This window comes from Heterodontus francisci, chromosome 19 (assembly GCF_036365525.1).
Source record: "Heterodontus francisci isolate sHetFra1 chromosome 19, sHetFra1.hap1, whole genome shotgun sequence".
NCBI classification, from domain to species: domain Eukaryota; kingdom Metazoa; phylum Chordata; class Chondrichthyes; order Heterodontiformes; family Heterodontidae; genus Heterodontus; species Heterodontus francisci.
In genome coordinates, this window is record NC_090389.1 from 69,103,257 (window position 1) to 69,129,060 (window position 25,804).

At 43.0% G+C, this 25,804-nt stretch overlaps 1 protein-coding gene across 3 annotated transcripts in view; it reads right to left on the minus strand.

Moving 5' to 3' along the window:
* atp2b2 (ATPase plasma membrane Ca2+ transporting 2) overlaps positions 1-25,804 on the minus strand; it is a 399,824-nt gene that overhangs the window by 2,421 nt on the left and 371,599 nt on the right. The window contains exons 21-22 of one of the 3 annotated variants that reach the window (XM_068051871.1): positions 22,205-22,387; positions 4,656-4,742 (exon numbers count right to left, since the gene is read on the minus strand). In XM_068051871.1, the coding sequence (XP_067907972.1) occupies positions 4,656-4,742; positions 22,205-22,387 (270 nt within the window). Of the gene's footprint in view, positions 1-4,564; positions 4,743-22,204; positions 22,388-25,804 lie in introns of all 3 variants that reach the window. The other 2 variants (XM_068051874.1, XM_068051872.1) reach the window with 2 other exon arrangements.

A 25,804-nucleotide genomic window follows, 5' to 3' on the forward strand; every position in this document is an offset into this window, starting at 1 on the left:
AGTACAAAACTTAATTATAGCTCTGTATAGATTTCAGTTAAAGGGTTGGTTCAAACAATGTCCCATTAACATGTCATAGGGTAAAGGGTTTATTTCCTTTGTTGGGGGTGGCAGAGGGGATGATGCAGATAAATGTATAAAGTACCTCGATTATGGAAAGAAAGATTACTTTATGTCAGTTGTTTGCTTGTTATGTTTCTGTAGCCAATGTTGAGGTCAAGTTCTGTTGTGCTGATCAGGTTAAATTTGATTCGACAGTGTTATTTAGAATTTAAGCACAACCTACATTATTAAGAGAACAAAATTCAAAATCTGCTTAATCAGTATGTGTCCCATAACTATCAGCTTAATTTTTCCTGCTTTCTCATTAAAACTCAAGTGTATTTGATAGCATTTACATCATTCAGGTTTTAAGCAGCTATTGCTTAATATCATAACTAGGCTTGCTCGAGACACTATAAACATTTCCTTCACGCTTTCTCTGTGCCAATTTCCACAGCTGTCTGTCCATTGTCACTCTTCCATTTAGGTTTTCCTGTACACAGACATGTCAGCTCAGCTTTGTTCTTCTAGGTGGTCTTTTGCCAATCAACATAATCTGTGAGTATTGAGCTTCAACCATGCAGTCAGTCCTTTCATTGTAATGCAAGCCACTAATGAACATTGAACATTCCTTCTCAGTATATCACATACCTGGTTACTTCCAATAGTGTGGTCTAATTTCTGCTTCTGCAGCTTCATAAGGATCCAGCATTCAGAACCAAACAGAGGTACTGACTGCATACAAATACCCATTATATGTCTCCCGCTCCTTCAGGGTGGTCTCCATAAATGTCCAAGCACATTAAGCTTTTTTCTCACATCTATATCCTCATCACTACTTCTGCTTCCTTAACATCAATATTGACTTTCTTCAGACTTGTTTTAGCTTTCTGCATTTTTCCTCAAATGATGGAGATAACACTCATCTTTGAGAAAAGCTAATGAGACTCCACTTCTTTCCTTCAGTACTCAACTCTTCGGTCATCATGAGGGCAGTAGATAGCAAGGATGGCAACATCATTTGCATATTCCAGGTCCTGCCCTACCTCTACATCTTCAGGCCCACTACCCTTGATAAATCTACCTCCCAATTTTGGCCCATGATAGTTTTAGATATGGTGGGTGGTGACACTCAGTCATTTCTGACTCCTGTCCTCAATTTAACCCATTCTGACATTTTTCCTTTCATCCTCAAACAAGGCTTTATTTCCTCATACATATCCTTTAACAGTCTGGAATCCTTTTCTACTTCTAGAAACTCCCAGACACCATCTCTTCTCACTGTGTTATATGATTTACAAAACAGTAGATAGCAAGGATGGCAACATCATTTGCATATTCCAAGTCCTGCCCTACCCTAACATTACAGTGAAAGGACTGACTACATGGTTGAAGCTCAATACTCGCAGATTATGGTGATTGGCAAAAGACCACCTAGCAGAACAAAGCTGAGCTGACATGTCTGTGTACAGGAAAACCTAAATGGAAGAGTGACAATGGACAGACAGCTGTGGAAATTGGCACAGAGAAAGCGTGAAGGAAATGTTTATAGTGTCTCCAGCAAGCCTAGTTATGATATTAGCAATAGCTGTTTAAAACCTGAATGATGTAAATGCTATCAAATATTTTTTCTTATTCCTTAGTTTTCAATTATCAGTCTCTGTGTGAAGCTTTGGCCAGCGCTTCCAGATTCTCTTCAGAAGTCACAGAGACTTTCAACCCAGGTATTTCGGCATCCCATGCAGAAGCACTGCAGCCACATTATGTAGAATAATGATTCTGGAATTTATATTCCCTCTATATATTGGCGTCATTACTGATAGTTTCCAGAGTGGAGGTACCTTTTCTGTTTTGAAGACTGAATGACATGGTAAAACTTTTTCATCATTCCATCTTTAAATACCAAGGCAATTTTGGTCCTCATAGCTAAGAAAGGATATATTTGCCAGAGAGGCAGTGCAACAAAGGTTCACTAGATTGAGTCCTGGGATGAGAGACTTGCCCAATGAGGAGAAATTGAGTAGAATGGGCTTATACTCTCTGACGTTTAGAAGAATGAGAGGTGATCTCATCAAAACATAAAAGAATCTGAAAGGGCTTGACAGGGTAGATGTTGCGAGGCTAAACCCCTGGCTGGAGAGTCTAGAACTGGGGGCATAGTCTCAGGATAAGGGGTCAATCATTTAGGATTGAGATGAGGAGAATATTCACTCAAGGGCAAATCTTTGGAATTCCTACCAAGAGAGAAGTGGTTCCCAGTCGTTGAGTATATTCAAAGCTGAGATCATAGATTCTTGGACTGTAAGAGAATCCAGGGATATGAGGATTGGGCGAAAAAGTGGAGTTATAGTTGAAAATCAGCATGATAACAGAAAGTACTGGAAATACTCAGCAGGTCTGGCAGCATCCATGGAGAGAGAAACAGAGTTAATGTTTCAGGTCAGTGACCCTTCTTCAGATTAGTTCTGATGAAGGGTCACAGACCTGAAACATTAACTCTGTTTCTCTCTACACATATGCTGCCAGACCTGCTGGGTATGTCAATCACTTTCTGTTCTCATTTCAGAGTTCCAGCATCTGCAGTATTTTGCTCTTATCGAAGAAGAGCATGATCTTTATTGAATGGCAGAACAGGCCCAAGGTGCCAAATGGCCTATTCCTGGTCCTGTATGTTATGTTCTTATAATGTATGAGGTAGTGAAAATAATTATGGTACAGCTGGTCTTATGAAAGTGGGGTTTGTCAATTTTTCCAATTAAAAAATGATTTTCCATTTAACATTTGATTGAATTAGTATGATAAATCATGACTTGAAACTGTCTGGTTTTGAATGCTAGCTTTGAAGACAATTTTTCATTTGCCATGGAATTATTATAGCTAGTTCAAAACACTGTTGACAGTAACACAAGATGAATGACAGTGGTACACAGCAATATCAAGCTAAAGTCTGTGCGAGTAGAAAAATCATGGAATTATTTTGAATAAAATATTTACTCTAATCTGTTTAATTTTCAACGCGTGAACACCATCATTAAAGAATTCTAATCTGTTTTAGTACATATAAGCAATTTACTTTTTTTTTTAAATGTGTGCCATTTACTAACTGAATTTGTTTAGCAAATAAATTTTCCATTCTGAAACGAACAAGGAATTTATCAAGTACAGAATTACTGATGGGAAAATAATTCACAGGACATCAAAACAAATGAGTTCTACTCTTGACATCTTTAGATTTTAACTGATTCCAATTTGCCAACTCTATTTTTCCCACATTGGGATTAATAATAACTAATATAGTTAGAACTGCTTTGCCCATTAAGGACAACATAGACATACACTTCAACTTTTTTCTGTTTTCATCCTGAGTAGTTGTTTAGCTAGTATTTCTGGACTGGGTTTGAATTTGTGATTCCAGATCATGTGTTCTACTTTGCCATCTACTGGCATAGAGATGTTACCAATCTTAACATCTCTCTTCATTAAACTGTAAATTTATATTACAAATTTTGAGGAAACTGTTGTCTCAGGCTATGAATATGAAACATGCAGTACTACATCGCAAGCATGCTTTTCTCTATCCCACTGGAACAGCCGAGAATATTTAAAATAAAATTATTTTTACTTTAAAATGTGAGAATTTATAATCAACTGTTGTCACATTACTCAGATTTAGTCACATCAAAATATTTCCAACATGTTAAATGATGACTGTGGGGGACGATGTGGAAGCAACTGCCCAGGCAGTCATCGCACATTACAAACTAGGCAGTGTCCCTGGACATAGAATATAAGAAAAAGGACTGACAATGCACAGGCAGGACAAAAATGAGTAAAAAACTTTTTTGTGGCAGAACAGAAAAACGAACAACAAGAAAATGTACTGTAATTTGACAAAAGACTTTGGGACAAGACTTTATGACATTCTCATGTGCTGGTCTTATTCTCCAGGGCCTTCTCGTCTTCTGCTTCTCAGTCACCCAGAAAGGAGGCGAAGCGAGGCTCAGGAGTGTCCTTGGCAATGAATACCACAATGGCTTTGTCTAAGATTTTTCAAGGAAGGAAAAATAGTTTAAGTAAATCAAGCTTATCGTCATGCTGTTGGTTTGCCTGGTCTGAGTCGCCACATGAGGGGAAAAAAAAAACAAGAGGCTGTGTATAGTTCGAATGAGACACTGTAAAATTAAAAGTTTTTTTTGGCATTCTGTGGGCTTATACTCGAAAGTTTACACACATTTTTTAAACCTAATATCTAGACTCATATGCCCAAGCAGTTCACATTCATTGCAGACTCGGGTCAGACTCACAACCTTCATTTCACTCCCTCCTGCTGCACCCTTTGCCTAGGGCTGTCTAGTCCTCTAGAGAAAACAAACACATTCACTTCAGACACATAACAGGTCGCCAAGGGGTAAATAATACTGAACTCTACAAAAAGACTGACAAGGTGATTAGTATCAAATAGTTAAAAAGCAAAGTGGAGAGATGTGAAAGATCATCTTGTGCATTAAGTATACACACTCACGCCCAGCAGTAGCAGCAGAAGCGCTGGTAGGAGAGGAAAGAGCATTGGGAGTAGATAACGATACGTGAGTAGGGCTAGAAATATTGGTTACATCTTGATTTTGGCTGGTAACGGATGACTGCCGCCTTAGAGCCCCCTGAAAGGAAGTGCCACTCTTGAATGTATTCACTACTTCGATCTGCAATGGAGAGAATGAGAAATTTGTTCAAGGTAGAGATACAAGATTACTGTGCCAGGGTCCTCCAATACATAAACATAATTCAATTAGCAAAAACACACAGGTCCCAATACTTCGATAATTTTGTAGTAAAACAATGGTAAATTTCAACAAATGCACTCTTACTAACCAATAAAAACCAAAGTTAGCCAACATGGAAATGTCTTCCACCGTTTTTTTAACAGTGTTTAACAAGATTACAGATTAAATAACTGGACCAATTTACTTATAACTGGCCTATGTTCTTATGCACAATATTAAAACAATATATATTTTCAGTTGTCACATAAATTACTTGAACTAGATGGGAATAATCCACATTATCACTTCCAGTGCAATAATTCAAATCTAACAGTCTAAGATTAAAAGTTACTAAAAAAGCACTCAACTTTTTTGACAAATAATATGACAAAAATGTAATTTTCTATTAACTCAGCTTTGTAAAATACATTTCAGTACTGTGGCCATGCCATTATTTATTCATCGCAGACTAGATATAGATGTAAATAGATGTAAACGGGTATGATTATAGTCGGGATTATGGAGACATGGCTGCAAGGTGACAAGGGATGGAAAATGAAAATCCAGGGGTACTCAGTATTTAGGAAGAACAGACAAAAAGCAAAAGGCAGTGGAGTTGCATTGAAGGTTAAAGAGGAAATTAATGCAATAGTGAGGAAAGATATTAGCTCTGACAATGTGGAATCTGTATGGGTAGAACTGAGAAACACTAATGTTAGTGGGGGTTGTATATAGACTCCCAAACTGTAGTGGTGATGTTGGGAATGGCATTAAACAGGAAATTAGAGATGCATTGGATAAAGGTACATCTGTAATTATGGGTGACTTTAATCTGCATATAGATTGGGCAAATCAAATTAATCACAATACCGTAGAGGAGGAATTTTTGGAGTCTATACGGGATGGTTTTCTGGACCAATACATTGAGGAACCAACTACAGAACAGGCCATCCTAGACTGTGTAATGAGAGAGGAATAATTGACAATCTAGTGGTGTGAGACCCATTGGGTATGAGCGACCATAATATGATAGAATTCTTCATCAAGATGAAGAGTTACGTAGTTGATTCTGAGACTAGTGTCCTGAATCTCTGTAAAGGAAACTACGAAGGTATGAGGTGCGAGTTGGCTATGACGGATTGGGAAACATTACTTAAAGGGATGACGGTGGATAGGCAATGGCAAATATTTAAAGAGCATATGGATGAACTGCAACAATTGTTTATCTCTGGCGAAAAAGTAGAACGGGAAAGGGAGCCAAACCATGGCTTACAAGGGAAATTAGAGATAGCATTAGATCCAAGGAAGAGGCATATAAATTTGTCAGAAAAAACAACAGACCTGAGGATTGGGAGCAGTTTAGAATTCAGCAAAGGAGTACCAAGGGATTGATTAAGAAGGGGAAAATAGAGTATGAGAGCAAGCTTATGGGGAATATAAAAACTGTAAAAGTTTCTATAGGTATGTGAAGAGAAAAAGACTGGTGAAGACAAATGTAGGTCCCTTACAGTCAGAAACGGGAATTTAAAGAAATGGCTGACCAACTAAATGCATATTTTGGTTCTGTCTTCACAAAGGAGGACACAACTATCATACCAGAAATGTTGAGGAACACAGGGCTTAGTGAGAGAGAGGAACTGAAGGAAATCAGTATTAGTAGAGAAATGGTGTTGGGGAAACTGATAGGATTGAAGGCCGATAAATCCCCAGGGCCTGATGGCCTGCATCCCAGAGTACTTAAGGAAGTGGCCCTAGAAATAGTGGATGCATTGGTGGTCATCTTCCAAGATTCTATAGACTCTGGACTATAGACTATAGACAGTTCTTACAGATTGGAGGGTAGCTAATGTAACCCCACTATTTTAAAAGGGAGGTAGAGAGAAAGCAGGGAATTATAGACCAGTCAGCCTGACATCGGTAGTGGGGAAAATTCTAGAGCCCATTATCAAAGATTTTATAGCAGAGCACTTAGAGAACAGTGGTGGAATCGGGCAGAGTCAGCATGGATTTACGAAAGGGAAATCATGCTTGACAAATCTACTAGAATTCTTTGAGGATGTAACGAGTAGAGTTGATGAGGGGGAGCCAGTGGATGTGGTTTATTTGGACTTTCAGAAGGCTTTCAACAAAGTCCCACTTAAGAGATTAGCGTATAAAATTAAAGCGCATGGGATTGGGGGTAGTGTATTGCGATGGATAGAAAATTGGTTGGCAGACAGGAAACAAAGAGTAGGGAGAAATGAGTCTTTTTCCGAATGGCAGGCAGTGACTAGTGGGGTACCGCAGGGATCGGTGCTAGGACCCCAGCTATTCACAATATATATCAATGATTTAGATGAGAGAACTAAATGCAATATTTCTAAATTAGCAGATGACACAAAACTGGGAGAGTGAGTTATGAGGAGGATGCAGAGAGGCTTCAGGGTGATTTGGACAGGCTGAGTGAGTGGGCTAATGCATGGCAGGTGCAGTATGATGTGGATAAATGTGACGTTATCCACTTTGGTAGCAAAAACAGGAAGGCAGATTATTATCTGAACGGCGAGAACTGAGAGAGGGGAATATGCAGCGAGACCTGGGTGTTCTCGTACACCAGTCACTGAAGGTAAGCATGCAGGTGCAACAGGCAGTAAAAAAGGCAAATGATTATGTTGGCCTTCATAGTGAGAGGATTTGAGTACAGGAGCAGGGATGTCTTGCTGCAATTATACTGGGCCTTGGTGAGGCCACACCTGGAATACTGTGAGCAGTTTTGGTCTCTTATCTGAGGAAGTATGTTCTTGCTATTGAGGGAGTGCAGCGAAGGTTTACCAGACTGATTGCTAGGATGGTGAGACTAACGTATGAGGAGAGATTGAGTCGGTTAGGATTATATTCGCTGGAGTTCAGAAGAGTGAGGGGGGATCTCATAGAAACCTATAAAATTCTAACAGGACTTGACAGGGTAGATGCAGGAAGGATGTTCCCGATGGTGGGGGAGTCCAGAACCAGGGGTCATAGTCTAAGGATACGGGGTAAACTTTTCAGAACTGAGATGAGGAGAAATTTCTTCACCCAGGGAGTGGTGAGCCTGTGGAATTCACTACCACAGAAAGCAGTTGAGGCCAAAATATTGTATGTTTTCAAGAAGGAGTTAGATATAGCTCTTGGGTCTAAAGGGATCAAAGGATATGGGGTGAAAGCGGGAACAGGTTACTGAGTTGGATGATCAGCCATGATCATAATGAATGACGGAGCAGGCTCGAAGGGCCGAATGGCCTACTCCTGCTCCTATTTTCTATGTTTCTATGTTTCTATGGTACTTAAAGGAAACCAAGATTACTCAACAATAACACTGAGTTATCACCTTCATTTTCATTTTATTGGTAAAATGAAGTTCAAATTTGAATATATTAAAGATAAATTAACTGTGCAATTGTATTGCAATTAATTTCCACACAGCGCTCTCTCACTTGCCAGCAAAAAAATGTTTTTGAAAATAAACAAATTATTGCACTGAATTTGCAAGTCTATAATTGGAGGGTCATGTCTCCATTTAATTTCACATTTTTCTTAACATTTTAATATCAAAATATCCATGTCAAGATACGCAACAATTAGTTCCTCCAATAGCTCAACTGGATCAAACAGTCAGCAACCCAACCATAAAGACCAGATAGCAAATAAGCATGTTTCTTTACATTAATGCAAACGGAGCTGGTTGATGTAAGCTGAGTTAGTGGATCCTAGCTGGGGATAATGGTGGCTTTGGCTTTCCCAGGCAGAGTGTTGAGCGAATTAGCCAATATTTCTGCTTTTGATCAGTTAGGATCATCAGTATGCTGGAATGGGGAGTGACAGCCTCCCTGGCTTCAGCGCCTGCAACAATCACCATCAAGATTCATCCAGAAAGACTGGTTGGATAACTACCCAGAGATCTGTATCCAATGTGAGTCACCAACTTCAGAAGGGATATGGAGTGAAAATTAGAGGGAAAATTGGAGAATATTTCAAAAAAATTATCATCTATTGCTGAATTAGAGACACATTAAACTACACAAGATAGAAATTCTCTTTTTTCTTTGAATAAATGGAAAAAGGGCAATTTAATTATTTTTTTCAGTGTAGCTGCACAAATACTATTGCAGTTCTCAAAGGGTTGAAAAGCCTCTTGAACACAGGTGTCTTCAATATCCATGAGGGTTCTCCAGCAGGATGTCAATGAAGCTTATGGAAGAAGATCAGGAGAAACCCATCAAAATTCTCCCCCTAAGTAGTTTTATAACATCGGAATAGTGTGTAACCCTGTTACTTTCATGATTCCAATCTTTCTTAAGTGCAAACTTTTCACAGAAAATCACATTCTTGTGTTGAAGCTTCAAAAAGAGCTACAGTAAGTATTATAAGGTTTTCTGAATTGGAGACAACGCAATCACTGCCTCCATTTCAGTGCTTTTCTGGTTGCAAAAGGGACTGAGGGAATATAATTAAACTGAAAGCTTCAATATGTGTTCAAAAGTTCTGGAAAGAAACATAATAAGAACCTACTTGAAAAGTCTTTGGAATAAATATGACAATAAATGAAAAGTGACAATTATTGCTTGACCTGAGGGATAGCATTTTGCCAATTATTATCCAGGAATTATTTATAGGAAGGAACATAAGAATAGGAGTAAGCTATTTAGCTCCTTGAGCCTGTTACGGAATTCAATTTGATCATGGTTGGTCCGTGTTATATTTGAGCTGAACTTGTATGAAATGTGGAAATTGCTTGCATCTATTTTGGCAAACTACAGCTTACCTTCCAAGGTACCAGTTCTAAAAGCTGATGTAACTCACTGGGGACATCTGGCTGCAAAATAATCTGGTCCAAGGATTTAACAATAACGATTTGTATTTATATAGAGCCTTAAATGTGCTAAGACATCTTAAAGCACTTTGTAGGAGCGTTATTAAACAAAATTTGATACCGAGCCACATAAGGAGATATGTTAAAGGAGGAAAGAGAGAGAGGCGGAGAGGTTTAGTAATGGAATTCCAGAGCTTAAGGCCTAGGCAGCTGAAGATACAGCCACCAATGCTGCAACAATTATAATCGGGGATGCTCAAGAGGCCAGAATTAGATGAGCACAGATATCTAGGAGGCTTGTGGGAATAATGCTATATATCATGAGGTATAATACCATTTCAGGAAGATACTGTGGCTTCAAGGATTAAATTATGAGTACAGGCTGCATAAATGGCTTGTATTCTCTTGGGTATAGAAGATTGAGGGGTGATCTGATTAAAGTGTTTAACACGTTAAAAGAAATTGCCGGGTAGAAACTATTTCCTCTGGTCAGTGAATCAAGAGCAGGGGAGATAAGTGTAAAACTAGTGCTAGGCCATTTATTAGGGAAATCAGGAAATACTGGGCTGAATTTTATTGGGGCTCCACCGTCTGCGGCGGGGCCCTTTGAACTCAGCACAGTGCCCGCATTTAGCTGCCGCCGCAGAGCCTCCGCGATATTACGCGCAGAGGCTCATTAGCATCACTGCGCCGCGCCTCCCCCCCGATATTACGGGGGGAGAGGCGGAACATTTGGCGCAGTGAGGAGTGAGGAACCTTTTGACAGTTGTGTAGCAGGTGCTGGGGCCCTATTTTAAGCACCCCAGCACCTGCTTCCTGACAGCTGTCAAAGAAATGCTTGCTTGACTGCTGAAGAGTGGGGCTGCTGTCAATCTGGCAGCAAAGCAGAAAGTGCTGCAGAAATCCAGTAGGTCAGGCAGCATCTGTGGAGAGAGAAGAAGAGGTAACTTGTCCAAGATCACAGACCTGAAAGTTAAAGCCACTTCTCTCTCCACAGATGTTGCCTGACCTGCTGAGTTACCCCAGCACTTTCTGCTTTGCTGCCACATACTTACCCCGCTGTGTCCCAGTATCCTGTGAAGTTGCGATCCTCTTCTCCCACTCAAGTGTAACATTCCTTCTTGTAGGCGTGCTGCACCTGGGTGAATAATCTTAAATTTGCACATTCCAGGATGTGTTTTTTTTTCCAAAATATACTTTATTTATAAAAATCTGTAAAAATTACATTGCCAAACAGTTTCCAAACAGCACGAAAAAATACAAACATTGCAAAAGAGATCAGTTTCTTTCAATAATGTCATGAGTTTCTTCCCAACCCTTCCGTTTCACAATTGTCATGTCAATTACAGTTTTACATTTACAGCAATTCAGAATATTAACGATACAGTTCGAGGGGCTTCCCATGGTTCCAGCCCCTCAGTCCAGCTTGGTGGGGGAACCTTACACTGTGGTCTTTCCCCATTGAGCCTTTGCTGCGGCTGCCCCAAGCTTTAGTGCGTCCCTCAGCACGTAGTCCTGGACCTTGGAATGTGCCAGTCTGCAACATTCGGTGGTGGACAACTCTTTGCGCTGGAAGACCAGCAAGTTTCGGGCAGACCAAAGGGCGTCTTTCACCGAATTGATAGTCCTCCAGCAGCAGTTGATGTTTGTCTCGGTGTGCGTCCCTGGGAACAGCCCGTAGAGCACAGACTCCTGTGTTACAGAGCTGCTTGGGATGAACCTTGACAAAAACCACTGCATCTCTTTCCACACCTGCTTTGCAAAGGCACATTCCAGGAGGAGGTGGGCGACCGTCTCTTCCCCACCACAGCCAACGCGGGGGCACTGTGCGGAGGGGGCGAGACTTCGGGTGTGCATGAAGGATCTGACGGGGAGGGCCCTTCTCACCACCAGCCAAGCTACGTCTTGGTGCTTGTTTGAAAGTTCTGGTGATGAGGCATTCCGCCAAATGACCTTGACGGTCTGCTCGGGGAACCATCCGACAGGATCCACCGTTTCCTTTTCCCGTAGGGCCTTGAGGACATTCCGTGCAGACCACTGCCTGATGGACCGGTAGTCAAAGGTGTTTTTCCGCAGAAACTGCTCCACGAAGGATAGGTGGTACGGCGCCGCCCAACTGCACGGAGCGTTCCGCGGCAATGTGACCAGGCCCATCCTTCGCAACACCGGGGACAGATAGAACCTCAGCACGTAGTGACACTTGGAGTTTGCGTACTGGGGATCTACACATAGCTTGATGCAGCCGCACACGAAGGTGGTCATCAGGATGAGGGCCACGTTGGGTACATTTTTCCCGCCCATGTCCAGAGATTTGAACATCGTGTCCCTCCGGACCCGGTCCATTTTAGATCCCCAGACGAAGCGGAAAATGGCTCGGGTGACTGCCACGGCGCAGGAGTGGGGTATGGGCCAGACCTGCGCCACGTAGAGCAACAACGTGAGCGCCTCGCACCTGATGACCAGGTTCTTACCCACAATGGAGAGAGATCATTCCAGGATGTGTTGACCATAAAAGGTATTACATAGGTTTACAGAGAACACACTGACACAAATGGGAATGCGCGGGGATCACAGCAATGTAAATACATCTTTCACTAAATGTTCCTAACCAACATGTGTGTCCTTTTCTCTATGTGAATGATATGTGTCAGCATATAGCACCAATGTCACATCCCTTTGCACTGTTGGCCCTTCAGAACAGCCAACATATGCAATAACAGCATTGCCATGCCACCGTTACACATGAGCGTCTCCACTGATGCAGTGACATGGACATTGGATCAGTCAGCTGCTGCCTCAATTGGTTTACACAGGGATGCTGCAGATGTAGACTGGTGCACAGCAGGTGAGCGAGGGTGGTGTGGCTTGCGGAGCTCATGTCGGTTCCTATGGAGCAGACAGCCTTTGTCTGATAAGCCACGTCCGTACATCCCTAGCTCACTGCTAGCCTGGCGTGTAGACCCTCGGTGCCATTTGCCCTCCCATGCGTCTTTCATATTGTAGGTCCTCAGCATCCTCATAGTCCGAGGAGGAATCCTGTTGATATCTCTCCTCGTCATGCCAGGCCTGGCCCCTATTGGGTATGTAGTTGTGCAGAGCAAAGAAAGAAGCTGGCCTTTTCGGCCTGTAGTACAGGCATTGGATGTGCTCTTTTAGTATGCCGATCTCCTGCGCAATGGTGGCTCCTGTAGCTCAGTGGCTGGCGTTGTATCTCTCCTCTGCAGCAGTGGTGGAGTCTCTCACTGGTGTCGGGTGCCATGTCTGTAAAGGATCGCCCTTATCTCCAAGAAGCCACCCCTCCATCTGAGCCAGTTCAGTGAACAGCGGTGGCAGTTGGGACTGGCACAAGACCCAGGTGTCATGGCAGCTGCCTGAGAAGCGTCACACATTTGCTGCAAGCATCTGCGGTGCTAACAAACCAGCTTCACCTAGATTGAGAGGAATCTTTTAATGGTGATGTCTGCAGGTGGTAACCTGGCAGTAGGTCTGATGGCCACATGAGTGCAGTCTATGAACATTACAACCTATGGTTCTCCGGCAATGGTGCCAGAACCACTGGCCCTCTGGGCCTGGCTGTGAGAGTCTGTCCTGAAGTGGACATACTGACTGCCCTCCGGTGCAGGGCACTGGTGACCTCCCTGATGCAGCGGTGCACTGCTGACTGTGTGACCCCCATCAAGGTCTCTGTTTGGCCCCTAAAAGGCTGCAGAGACGTCAGGTTTGAGAACCGCTGCCACTATGAGGAACAATGGCATAGGATGTTCACTGGAGCCCATGGGCTGCAGGTTAAACTTAAGCAGGGCACAGAGAAGTGTCACCACCCTCTCTATATGCACAATCTCCTCTGACACTGGTGCTCTGACATTCGATGGCATGTCATGTGGGGCCTGTAGATGCACGGCAAACGTAATGGTGGCCTCACCTTGGGGGCTGCTGCTCATGACTGGGGGCCTGTATGTGGATCGCACCTGCCTGTTGATATTGCCTCTGGTGCATACAGATCCTCACATGCAGAGGATCACACAATGTAGGATGAGCCATACCTATTTCCATGTGATAAATAAAGTTGAACCCTACATGTATTCGAAGGTTCCTAACAGGGCATGGATTGATGTTGATGGGTACATCAGCTGCTTTCCTGGATCAACTATGTGTCGTGCTATGGCACTGCCCATCTTGGCCAACACTCAGAGTGGCGCAGCATGACCACATCAAGATCCTACCAGCTGAATCGATTGCCCCTACCATCCACAGAACCTTAATGCTCCTGCCCTTTCTGGCACCCTCCCCACACGCAGGGTGCCTACTGTGCCATTGCCCCCTCACAAACACAGAGCGTACACTGTTAACGGAGGGATGGTACACAGTACCTCTCTTCATGCCAGCACAGCTTTCCCTCTAGTAATCCCAGACCCCCTCCCTTTCAGAATGCAGAGTTAGACCCCTGCATATCCCCTCCCTCCCTCCTCCCATTACGAATGCAGAGTGAGACCTTTGTGTATCCCCCTCCCTCCTCCCTTCCAGAATGCAGAGTTAGACCCCTGCATATCCCCCTCCCTCCTCCCTTCCAGAATGCAGAGTTAGACCCCTGTGTATCCCCCCTCCCTCCTCTCTTCCAGAATGCAGTGAGACCCATGCATATCCCCCCTCCCATTAAGAATGCAGAGTTAGACCCCTGCATATCCCCCTCCCTCCTCCCTTCCAGAATGCAGAGTTAGATCCCTGTGTATCCCCCCTCCCTCCTCTCTTCCAGAATGCAGTGAGACCCATGCATATCCCCCCTCCTATTAAGAATGCAGAGTTAAACCCCTGCATATCCCCCTCCCTCCTCCCTTCCAGAATGCAGAGTTAGACCCCTGCATATCCCCTCCCTCCCTCCTCCCATTACGAATGCAGAGTGAGACCTTTGTGTATCCCCCTCCCTCCTCCCTTCCAGAATGCAGAGTTAGACCCCTGCATATCCCCCTCCCTCCTCCCTTCCAGAATGCAGAGTTAGATCCCTGTGTATCCCCCCTCCCTCCTCTCTTCCAGAATGCAGTGAGACCCATGCATATCCCCCCTCCCATTAAGAATGCAGAGTTAGACCCCTGCATATCCCCCTCCCTCCTCCCTTCCAGAATGCAGAGTGAGGCTTTTCAATTTGTGAATGGGACGGCAGGTGACGGCCACCCGTTCAACGAAAAATCCGGTAGCGTTGGTGAAGAGGCGGCGGGCTGCATAATGAGCGAAGGTAAGTAACTATTACCGTATGCTAATTGTGGTGCCGCTGCCGTGTGGCGGGGGGGGGCCACACCGAGGTCCCGCTGCCGCCGGTAATATGCAGCGGGCCCTTCTTCACGCCACGGGTCGAGGCGGGCGTCTACCCGCAGCATTTTACCAGCCCCCGCGCCGTGACCCGTGGTAAAATTCAGCCCACTATTTTTGTACAATGGTTGTAGAAATCTGGAATTTTCTGCTCCAAAAGCATTGCCAAAACAATTGGAGCTTTTAAGACTGAGATCGGCAGACTTTTGTTAGCTAAGGGTATCAAGGGATGTGCAGCTAAGGTGGGTAATTGGGAGCTGAGTTGGGCAATGATCCAACTGAATGCCGCAGCAGGCTTGAGGGGCTGAATGGTCCACCCTTGTTCCTACACATCTTAATAATATCTGAGCAAGAGCATTCTAACATCTGCCATCATGAATTTGTAGCAAACAGAGAATGCTTGCTCTAAATATATAGGCCTAGAAACCGTAGGCCACTGTTGCAACAGTAGAAGAACTGGGAGTGATGGTAAAGTGGCAGAAGTGCTCTGAAAATCTGAATCAATGCCCCAGTGAAGGTCTTAGCCATGACTGGTTCCTTCAATGGAACACAGAGTAGAGAAATCGGAGGCTCAACAAAGGTTCCATGAGGGCACTTCAGACCCTTACCACAACCTTCCTCATGGTGACTTTGGAAAGCAGTGATAACACGGAAAGACAGGAGGGATCCAGGCCCTATACCCACTGCTGTAATTTACAGGCTGAGGTCGGGGAAGAATGGACCTGCAGCAGTCCCAGCAGGAGAGGGGGTGGAAAATATTTGATCTGGGAAATATTGGTAGCATTCACTGCCCGCACTTCCTTCATTCTCTGATTTTGGGCAGAAATGTGAAAGAGAACCCAGCTCAGAGTTTCAAATTAGTGAAGGGAGAAAGAGCTGATGTCAGGAAGTTTTTCTTCACAGAGAGTGATCAACATTTCTGATGGACTTCCAGGAAGAGTAACAGGGAGAAAACCTTAGTTATTCAAGAGCTTAATGAAGAGGGCCTATAGATTTTAATTTTTTGTTCAGGTGAAGGCTAAATGGCCTTCTTCAAACGTATTCGTCTTGTGATCATTGCATATATTAAATAGTGTCGATTTAGATTGGGAGTAGAGAAATGGATATACTTTTTTTCTATGGATAATTCCAAAAATTCAAACAAATAACCTTTACTTCCTGATTTTGAAAATCACACCAGCCGGGATTTTACAGAGCTCCCAAGGTCAGGCTCCATGGCAGGCGGGGGGGGGTGGGGTGCTGAAAGATCGTTCCGGCAGAGGCCTGCCACGGAGCCCGACGCTGGGAGGACCGGGCCAGCTCTTCCCAGCGGCAGCGAAGCTCCGTGGCAGCCCCCCTGCCGCTGGGTGACGGAACCTGGCTTTGAATATTTAAATTAATGACAGGAATACATTTAAATAAATTAAACTCAAATCTTACTGTCAGGCAGCAATCTTCTGACAGCCAGCACTCACATGTCTTCACTTTCCTGTCTGGGGATAGCAGGCACCACAGTGGTGGGGAAGGGGCGCACTTAAGATTTTTAGTGCGGGGGCGGGGGGAAACCGGGTCAAATTTTCAACACGAGTGTAGGGGTTGGTGGGAAGGCCTGACCTGTGCACTTTGTTTAGTTTGGTGGGGGGTGAAGGGGGGGGGCGGTGGGGGGTAGGTCATGTTTGTAAGGTAAGTGTTTTGGGGGGTGGGATAGGGCAAATAATTAATTTTATTGTCATGGGGGGGTGGGAAAGGGGGCGATAGAGTTTTGATTGTAACAGTGGGGGGGGGGGGGGTTTAACTTTAAAAATGGCACCAGTGCCTGCGCAAAGGCAGCTGCCTCCATTGCTGGCGTCAAAGAGCCTGCCCCCTCCACGTGATTGAGGTGGGGGGGGGGGGGGGGGCAGCCCGACCTGGTCATTAGCAAGGGCCACCACGAGGAAGATCGTGGTGGCATGGCGGTGCGTGGTCCGCACATGTGGGACGCCATTTTTTTCGCCCACCGCCTGGCGGGAGAAGAAAATCCAGCCCACTGTAACTTCAACCTGGAGATAATCGACACAAAACAAAACATAACAAACAATCCTAAGAATTGTGTTAAGCAACAGTAATTACAAAAAAATCTTCTGGTAGAATATTCATTTTTGCACATCTCAGTAAAAAATCCTACTGTTAGTTCAGCCAGTGCAGACCAACTTTATAAACCATTGGGAAAATTAATCTTGCACTGTGCAGTAAGTATTTGGATTTTTTTTTAGGTTCAATGAAGAATACTGAATTATTATAAATAATTAGAGATTTTATATATTTCAGAAAAAAATCATGCTTGTTGGGAGCAGCAGTGGGAGCAGACGGACCTGTGAGGGAATCAGTAGCAATGGAGCACATCAGGAAAGCTGAGACTCGAGGCCCAGACCGAGCTAATTGGGGCAGATGGACAAAGAGTGTGAAAAAAACAGGGAAAACAAAAATCAAAGTGTGATGTCACAGGAAAGCAGGTAAGTGATTGTTTGGTGAATATTTCTTTTTATTTTCTCTTTCTAAACTGGGGCATTAGTTTAAACTAAAAGGCGGGAAATCAAAAATTTCAAGGCTCCTTGGACAGCACCTTCAAAACCCGCGACCTCTACCACCGAGAAGGACAAGGGCAGCAGATGCATGGGAACACCACCACCTGCAATTTCCCCTCCAAGCCACGCACCATCCTGTCTTGGAACTATATCGCCGTTCCTTCACTGTCGCTGGGTCAAAATCCTGGAACTTCCTTCCCAACAGCACTGTAGGTGTACCTACCCAACATGAACTGCAGCGGTTCAAGAAGGAAGCTCACCACCACCTTCTCCAGGGCAATTAGGGATGGGCAATAAATGCTGGCCTGGCCAACGACGTCCACATCCCAGGAATGAATAAAAAAAACTGGGGTAAGTAACGCAGTGAATTAATGATAAGAGTCTAGCACAGAGCAGCTTCACCTGAGTGCAGATTTCACTAGAGTGCAAGGGAATTTGGTGAATCTGGGAATTCAGTGAGGTGGAGGTAAGAGGTGCTGCTTGATATATGGAGTCATACAGTTATACAGCACAGAAACAGGCCCTTTGGCTCATCGTGTCTTTGCTGGCCATCAGGCACCTAACTATTCTAATCCCATTTTCGTGAACTTGGCCCGTAGCCTTGTATGCTATGGCATTTCAAGTGCTCATTTAAATACTTCTTAAATGTTGTGAGGGTTCCTGCCTCTACCATCTCTTCAGGCAGTGTGTTCCAGATTCCAACCACCCTCTGGATGAAAATATTTTTCCTCAAATCCCCTCTAAACCTCCTGCACCTTACCTTAAATCTATGCCCCCTGGTTGTTGACCCCTCCGCTAAGGGAAAAAGTTTCTTCCTAGCTAACCTATCGATGCCCCTCATAATCTTGTATACCTCAATCATATCTCCCCTCAGCCTTCTCTGCTCTAAGGAAAACAACCCTAGCCTTTTCAGTCTCTTTTTAGAGCTGAAATGCTCCAGCCCAGGCAACATCTGGAGAATCTCCTCTGCACCCTCTCCAGTGCAATCACATCCTTCCTATAGTGTGGTGCCCAGAACTGTACACAGTACTCCAGCTGTGGCCTAACTAGCATTTTATACAGCTCCATCATAACCTCCCTGCTCTTATATTCTATGCCTCGACTAATAAAGGCAAGTATCCCATATGCCTTCCTAACCACCTTATCTACCTGTGCTACTGCCTTCAGTGATCTATGGACAAGAACACCAAGCTCCCTCTGACCCTCTGTACTTCCTAGGGTCCTACCATCCATTGCATATTCCCTTGCCTTGTTAGTCCTCCCAAAATGCATCACCTCACACTTCTCAGGATTAAATTCCATTTGCCACTACTCCGCCCATCTTACCAGCCCATCTATATCGTCCTGTAATCTAAGGCTTTCCTCCTCACTATTTACGACACCACCAATTTTCATGTCATCTGCAAACTTACTTATCATACCTCCTATATTCATGTCAAAATCATTAATGTACACTACAAAAAGCAAGGGTCCCAACACCAATCCCTGCGGTACATCCATGGTCACAGTCTTCCATTCGTAAAAACAACCCTCGACCATTACCCTCTGCCTCCTGCCACTAAACCAGTTTTGGATCCAAATTGCCCTGGATCCCATGGGCTCTTACCTTCTTAACTAATCTCCCATGCTGGACCTTATCAAAAGCCTTACTGAAGTCCATGTAGACTACATCAACTGCTTTACCCTCGTCTACACACCTTGTCACCGCCTCGAAAAATTCAATCAAGTTAGTTAGACATGATTGCCCCCTGACAAAGCCATGCTGACTATCCCTGATTAATCCCTGTCTCTCCAAGTGGAGATTAATCCTGTCCCTCAGAATTTTTTCAAATGTTTCCCAACCACTGATGTTAGCCTCACAGACCTGCTACCCTTCTTAAATAATGGTACCACATTCACTATCCTCCAATCCTCTGGTACCTCTCCTGTCATTAAGAAAGTAATAGCAGAACATTTGGAAAATCATAATACAATCAAGCAGAGTCAACGTGGTTTTATGAAAGGGAAATTATGTTTGACAAATTTATGCAACAGGCAGGTTGGATAAAGGGGAACCAGTAGATGTTGTGTATTTGGATTTCCAAAAGACATTTGATAGGGTGCCAAATGAATGTTACTGCACAAGATAAGAGCTCATGTTGTTGGGGGTAATATTAGCATGGATAGAGAATTGGCTAATTAACAGAAAACAGTGAGTCAAGATAAATGGTCATTTTCAGGTTGGCAAACTGTAATTGTGGGATGCCACAGAGATCCGTGCTGGGGCCTCAACTGTTTACAATATGTATTAATGATATGGATGAGGGGACAGAGTATATCGTAGCCAAATTTGCTGATGAAACAAAGATAGGTGGGAAAGCAAGTTGTGAGTCTGCAAGGCGAGTGGGCAAAAATTTGGCAGATGGAATATAATGTGGGAAAATGTGAGGTTATCCACTTTGGTAGGAATAACAGAAAAGCAAAATATTATTTAAATGGAGAGAGATTACAGAATGCTGTGGTACAGGGGGATTTGGGTGTCCTTGTACACGAAAGACAAAAAGTTAGGAAGTAGTAATTAGGAAGAAGGCAAATGGATTGTTGGGCCTTTATTGCTAGGGGATGCAGTATAAAAGTAGGGTAGTCATGCTATAATTGTACAGGGCATTGGTGAGGCCACACCTAGTATACTGCATACAGTTTTGTTCTCCTTATTTAAGGAAGGATATACTTGCATTGGAGGCAGTTCAGGGAAGGTTCACTAGGTTGATGCCTAGAATGAGGAGGTCGACTTATGAGGAAAGGTTGAGCAGGTTGGGCCTACACTCACTCATTGGAGTTTAGAAGAATGAGAGGTGATCGTATTGAAATATATAAGATTCTGAGGGGGCTTGACAGGGTAGATGCTGAGAGGATGGTTCCCCTCGAGGGGGAATCTAGAACTAGACAGCATACTTTCAGAATAAGGGGTCGCCCATTTAAGACAGATATGAAGAGGAATTTCTTCTCTCAGAGCGTCGTGAATCTTTGGAATTCTCTAGCCCAGAGAGCAGTGAAGGCTGGGTCATTGAATATATTCAAGGCCGAGATAGACAGATTCTTGAATTATGGGGGAGTCAAGTGTTATGGCGTGCAGGCAGGACAGTGGAGTTAAGGCCAAGATCAGATCAGCCATGAACTTATTGAATGGCAGTGCAGGCTGAATGGGCCGAATGGCCTAGTCTTGCTCCTATTTCTTATGTTTTATATTCTTCAACACTTGATTGTAAGACGAATCAAGATGGACAAGATCTTACCAGTAATGGCAATCAACATTCGAGCCACATGGAAAAATATCCTAATCTGTTCATATTATTATTTGCTATTGTTTTATAATAGAACCTGGAGCACTTTTCTTTAAAGAGAAGTATTTATAATGTCTTAAATACAAGTAAATGAATGTTCAAACATGAGTAAAACTAGATATCATATTCTACATCAAGATAAAGAGACACCACATCGGAGTAATAAAGATACTTGAAAGTGCAGCAAATCAAGGATAGCATCATCAGTACAATATACAGCCCCATTAAATCATTATACTGCTTAAATACATTATTTATTCTTAATTTCTATTTGACTTCAAGAATTTTTCTGCTAAAGCCAAAAGGTAGACAATTTGAATATAAGGACATAAAAGACAGGAATGTTATCAGTCCATTCAACTCATAAGAATCTTCCTGATTCCGTCAGGACCTGCTCAAAGCATTGCCCTCCTTTTGTATTTTTTATTTCTCTGTTGGATCAGGATTCCATCCTGTTTTGAATGTTTCTGTTAAATTTGCATTCACTGGACCAGATGATCTATTCCATCTGTTAACAAGTCACTGAATTAGGTAGTGGTTTATTCTATATGTTAACAATTCACTGAGCTAGACTGTGATCTGTTCTATATGTTAACAATTCACTGAAGTAGATAGTGGTTTATTCTGTATCTCGACAAGTCACTGGACTAGCTAGTAATTTATTCTATATGTTAACAATTCACTGAACTAGCTGACATCTATTTTACATGTTCACAAATCAAAAAAAAAGATGGCAGTCTGTACTATCTTTTTACAATTCATTAAACTAGATGGTGGTTTACTCTCTACGGTTACAAAACATTGAATTAAATGGGCATCTATTGCAAATGTTAACAAATGTGAATCGTTGTACCTTTAGTTATATTTATCTGGATGTTGGTTTCCAATGTAGCAATTTTCCCTTATTTATTTCTCTTGATCAACACACAAACTTCTCCAAATCCATGTCATTTATTCCTTTGTGATTTAAAAATCTTTATTATTTCTTTCACATAACCTTAGGTGATCCATGTGAGGAAGGTGCTGAGTGCAGGTAATTGATCCCACAGGAAAATCACAAGGTGAAGCAACCAACCTATTCTTCCTACCAGCTGGAAAAACACTACACAGACATTTAAAACAAAAACAGAGAGGGGAACATTAATCTGTCTTGTCTAAATCTGTTTCTGCAAATAGTTCTATATTTATTAATTAAAATTGTATGAAAAAGCAATTAATTAACAAAGAATGATTCAGTACAGAAGGAGGCCATTCAGCCCATCATGCATATTACAATCAAAGTAAGGAAATAACCTTCTATCTGATACGGTACCTATTTATTAGAATATCAGGATGAATATGACAGTAGAATGTGTTTTGTTTGAAAGGTTTATAGTCTTAACACTAGCATGGCATTGGGCTTACCTGAGTTTGGATCCTGTTTAGACCTCTGAACCAAAGAATCTGCCCACGCCTAAGCTCTCTCTCTGCATGATCAATTTCTTCAGCATCTTCATTAAGCTCCTCTTCTGGAATATCATCTTTCTGAGTCCCATGGCCTGCTTCTTTCAGGAACTTCAATCGATTGGTTGGAATGGAGGTTATTACCTGAGAAGTGGGTAAATAGACATGGGCAGTTAATCTCTCTTTTCTGTGCATTTCCCAAATGGTTTCACTGTGAAGGGAAGAAAATATGATGATTTGGGCCTGTTATGTAGAAGAGGAAACAGCAAACAATCTAAAGGACAGATTTTTCTCTCCTTTACACCTAGGGAACACTCTATTCCAGGGTATGAAATACAGGAAGAAAGGGTGACAACTTGTTATGCTGAGTCTCCACACACTTTACAACATTCAATGATTTCCCAGCAATCTCCTGAAGGGGCAGATCAGTTAAGTTCTAAGGAAACAAAGCCACATAAGTGAAATGAGGGGTGTGTGATGGAACATTCCCTCTCATTTTCCTGCAGAATAGCTTGGCAGGCACCCATAAGCAGTCACCATTGGACCTTGCAATTCACCTGGCCTCTCTCAGAGCAGGGGAGCTGGAAGCAGTAGTGAGCAATAACATGTACAGGGTCACCAGTCCTCCAGAATTGCCTTGGAGACTCCCAGGAATTAAAGATTAATCTGCTGGACACTGCTGTGACCAACACAGTAGAAAAGTCATAGGGACATTAAAAAAATGTGTGTTTTCTTCAATTTCTTTAAACACTGTTTTTATTAATTATAACAATATTACCAATGAGGAAAACATGCTATTTAACTGGGCAGGGTAGTTGGAGGCAGCAAGTCACGTGAGAAACCTTTAGGCATATGTCCACCCTGTGTTGGCAACCATAACCATGGAGGATCTGAAAAGTTAAGTGACTTCTTTTTTTAAAACAGGTCCCCATGGAAGTATGGGTCAGGAGGCCTCTGGCTGCAGTAGTTCATTACCCCAAAGAACACGCTGCTGGTGCAATATATTTCACTTTGGTGTCTGGCAAAGAATTGCTGTATCTCACGAAATTTGGCCAATGCCATTTCCTTAGAAAACCACTGCAAGGCTGCTTGTTCTAGTGGACTGCTGACACATGCCTTTTCTAAAACAAGCAGTAAAAGAGCTGAATCTAGTTTCATCAGGCTCCAGTAACTGAAGACAAGCTATTGCTTAACATATGGAACTACAGTTTGCTATTCCCTGTTGTACAGATCGATTGGGTCTAAACATCACAAGTAATTCTGTAACTCTTAATTTATAGTGTCATGCTAAGCCCCCACCTGCCAAGAATGAGGCACATTAATTTTGTCATGAACACTGATTTTAAACTGTGCTGGAGCGAGGAAATGACTTGTTAAACAGATCAGCTGAGGCTGGACCAGGGTCTTTTGAACTAGCCACAAAGAGTTTGAACTGAGAAAGACTGTTTGCTCCTGGACTTAGGTCTCTCCTGTCTGCTCCCATCTCTTTATCACAAGCCTCTGAATCCACTGAAGACACATGAACCCTAAGAGAGTTCTACAGCGAACAAGGTTTAGGAAGAATACTGGGCCCCAATGAAAAGCAAGAACTACCTACAGTCAAGGACTCTACAGTGAGCTCGAAGAACTGTAACAAAAACTCTTCAGATATTGCCTCAAACTTTTCACTTTATTTTTTCTTCTGCTCTTTTCTGTCTCTATTTGCATGTGTGTATTGCATATGCATGCTAGAGTGGGCACATCATGTATCCATAGTCGCCAACTGAATTAAAGTTTAAGTTTAATAAATTTCAATTTTTCTTCTTAAAACCTAAGAAAACCTGTTTGTGCTGGTTTCTTTGCCTTATAATTGGAAAGTGGTGAACAAGGATTCACCAAGGGGGGAGCTAAAAACACAGTGTGTTAAACCCTGTTACAGACCAGGTGAAGGCTGAAAGGGAACCCTAGACCTCTTTCTCACCTGGTGGCAACAGAAATTGGGTGCTAGCGTCTGGAATCGACCCATGGACAAATGAGAGAAATTGGATGTGGGAAGCCAAATTGTTCCCAATCAAAAAAGAGCAAGTTTTCAATACAGATTTTCTTATGGCTCTGTGTGCTTGAATACTAACATGTCTGCGACTGAAGCTAGTAGCTCTGCAAGCTAGGGTGAAGTAACTTGGAATAAGTTAAAAGCACTGTCTATGGAGGAGTTGAGGAAGATTGAGGGAGCTGGGGCTTTTCTCATTGGAGCGAAGAAGGATGAGAGGTGATTTGATAGAGGGGTACAAGATGATGAGAGGCATAGATAGAGTGGATAGCCAGAGACTTTTTCCCAGGGTGGAAAGGGCTATCACCAGGGGGCATAATTTTAAGGTGATTGGAGGAAGGTTTCGGGGAGATGTCAGAGGTAGGTTCTTTACACAGAGAGTGGTGGGTGCGTGGAATGCACTGCCAGCGGTAGTAGTAGAAGCAGATACATTAGGGGCATTTAAGCGACTCTTGGATAGGTACATGGATGATAGTAGAATGAAGGGTAGGTAGTTAGTTTGATCTGAGAGTAGGTTAAAGGTTCGGCACAACATCGTGGGCCGAAGGGCCTGTACTGTGCTGTACTGTTCTATGTTCTATGTTCTAAAATGGCTGAGCAGTGTGGGATCACTGTACGTGGCAAGGCTAGGAAGTCTGAACTCCTAAGACTAGTGGCTAACCATTATTCCCTTGAATCTGAAGAAGCAGAAACAGGGTTAGAAGCAGACTCCGACAGCGTATTGTTAGCAAAGATACAATTGGAACAGAGGAAACTTGAATTTGAGGAAAGGGAAAGATAGAGAGAGAGAGGCAGGAGAGGGAGAAAGAAAGAGCCTTCCAGAAGGAATGTGAAGAAAAAGATAGAGAGGAGAAAGAAAAAGCAAGAGAGGAGAACAAAAGAGAGAGAGACAGGAGAGCGAGAGAGAGAGAGAAAGAACCTTCCAGAAAGAATGTGAAGGAAGAGAACTAAAGCTGCTTGAGTTAACTAGGGGGCGACAAATTAACCCCAGTGGAAGCATGGCCAATATGGAGGAGCGTAATTCAGGGTACAGAATTGTTAAAACTAGCTCAACTAATTCCAAAATTCAATGAGGAAGATGTAAAAGAATTTTTGAGTCCTTTAAGAAACTGGCAAGGCTGCTAAAATGGCCAGCTGAGACCTGGCCTCTTTTACTACAAAGCAAGCTAACTGGACAAGCCCATGAGGTTTATTCCCTGTTGTCAGATGAGAATTCATCAAATTATGAACTGACCAAAAATGCTATCCTCAGGGCATATGAATTAGTACCCGAAGCATATCACCAAAAGTTTAGAACCCTCAGGAAGTAAGCTAATCCAGTTTATCTGGAGTTTGAAAGAAGTAAGCAGCTGGCTTTTGACCAGTGGCTGAAGGCTCTTAAAGTACAGCTCAGCTATGAGAATCTCAGAGAAGTAATTCTGTTAGAGGAATTTAAAAACTCTCTCCCACTCTCCATCAAGACACAGGTAGAGGAGCAACGGGTTCAGAAAGCCCGGCAAGCGACCGTTCTGGTCAATGAGTTTGCTTTAATT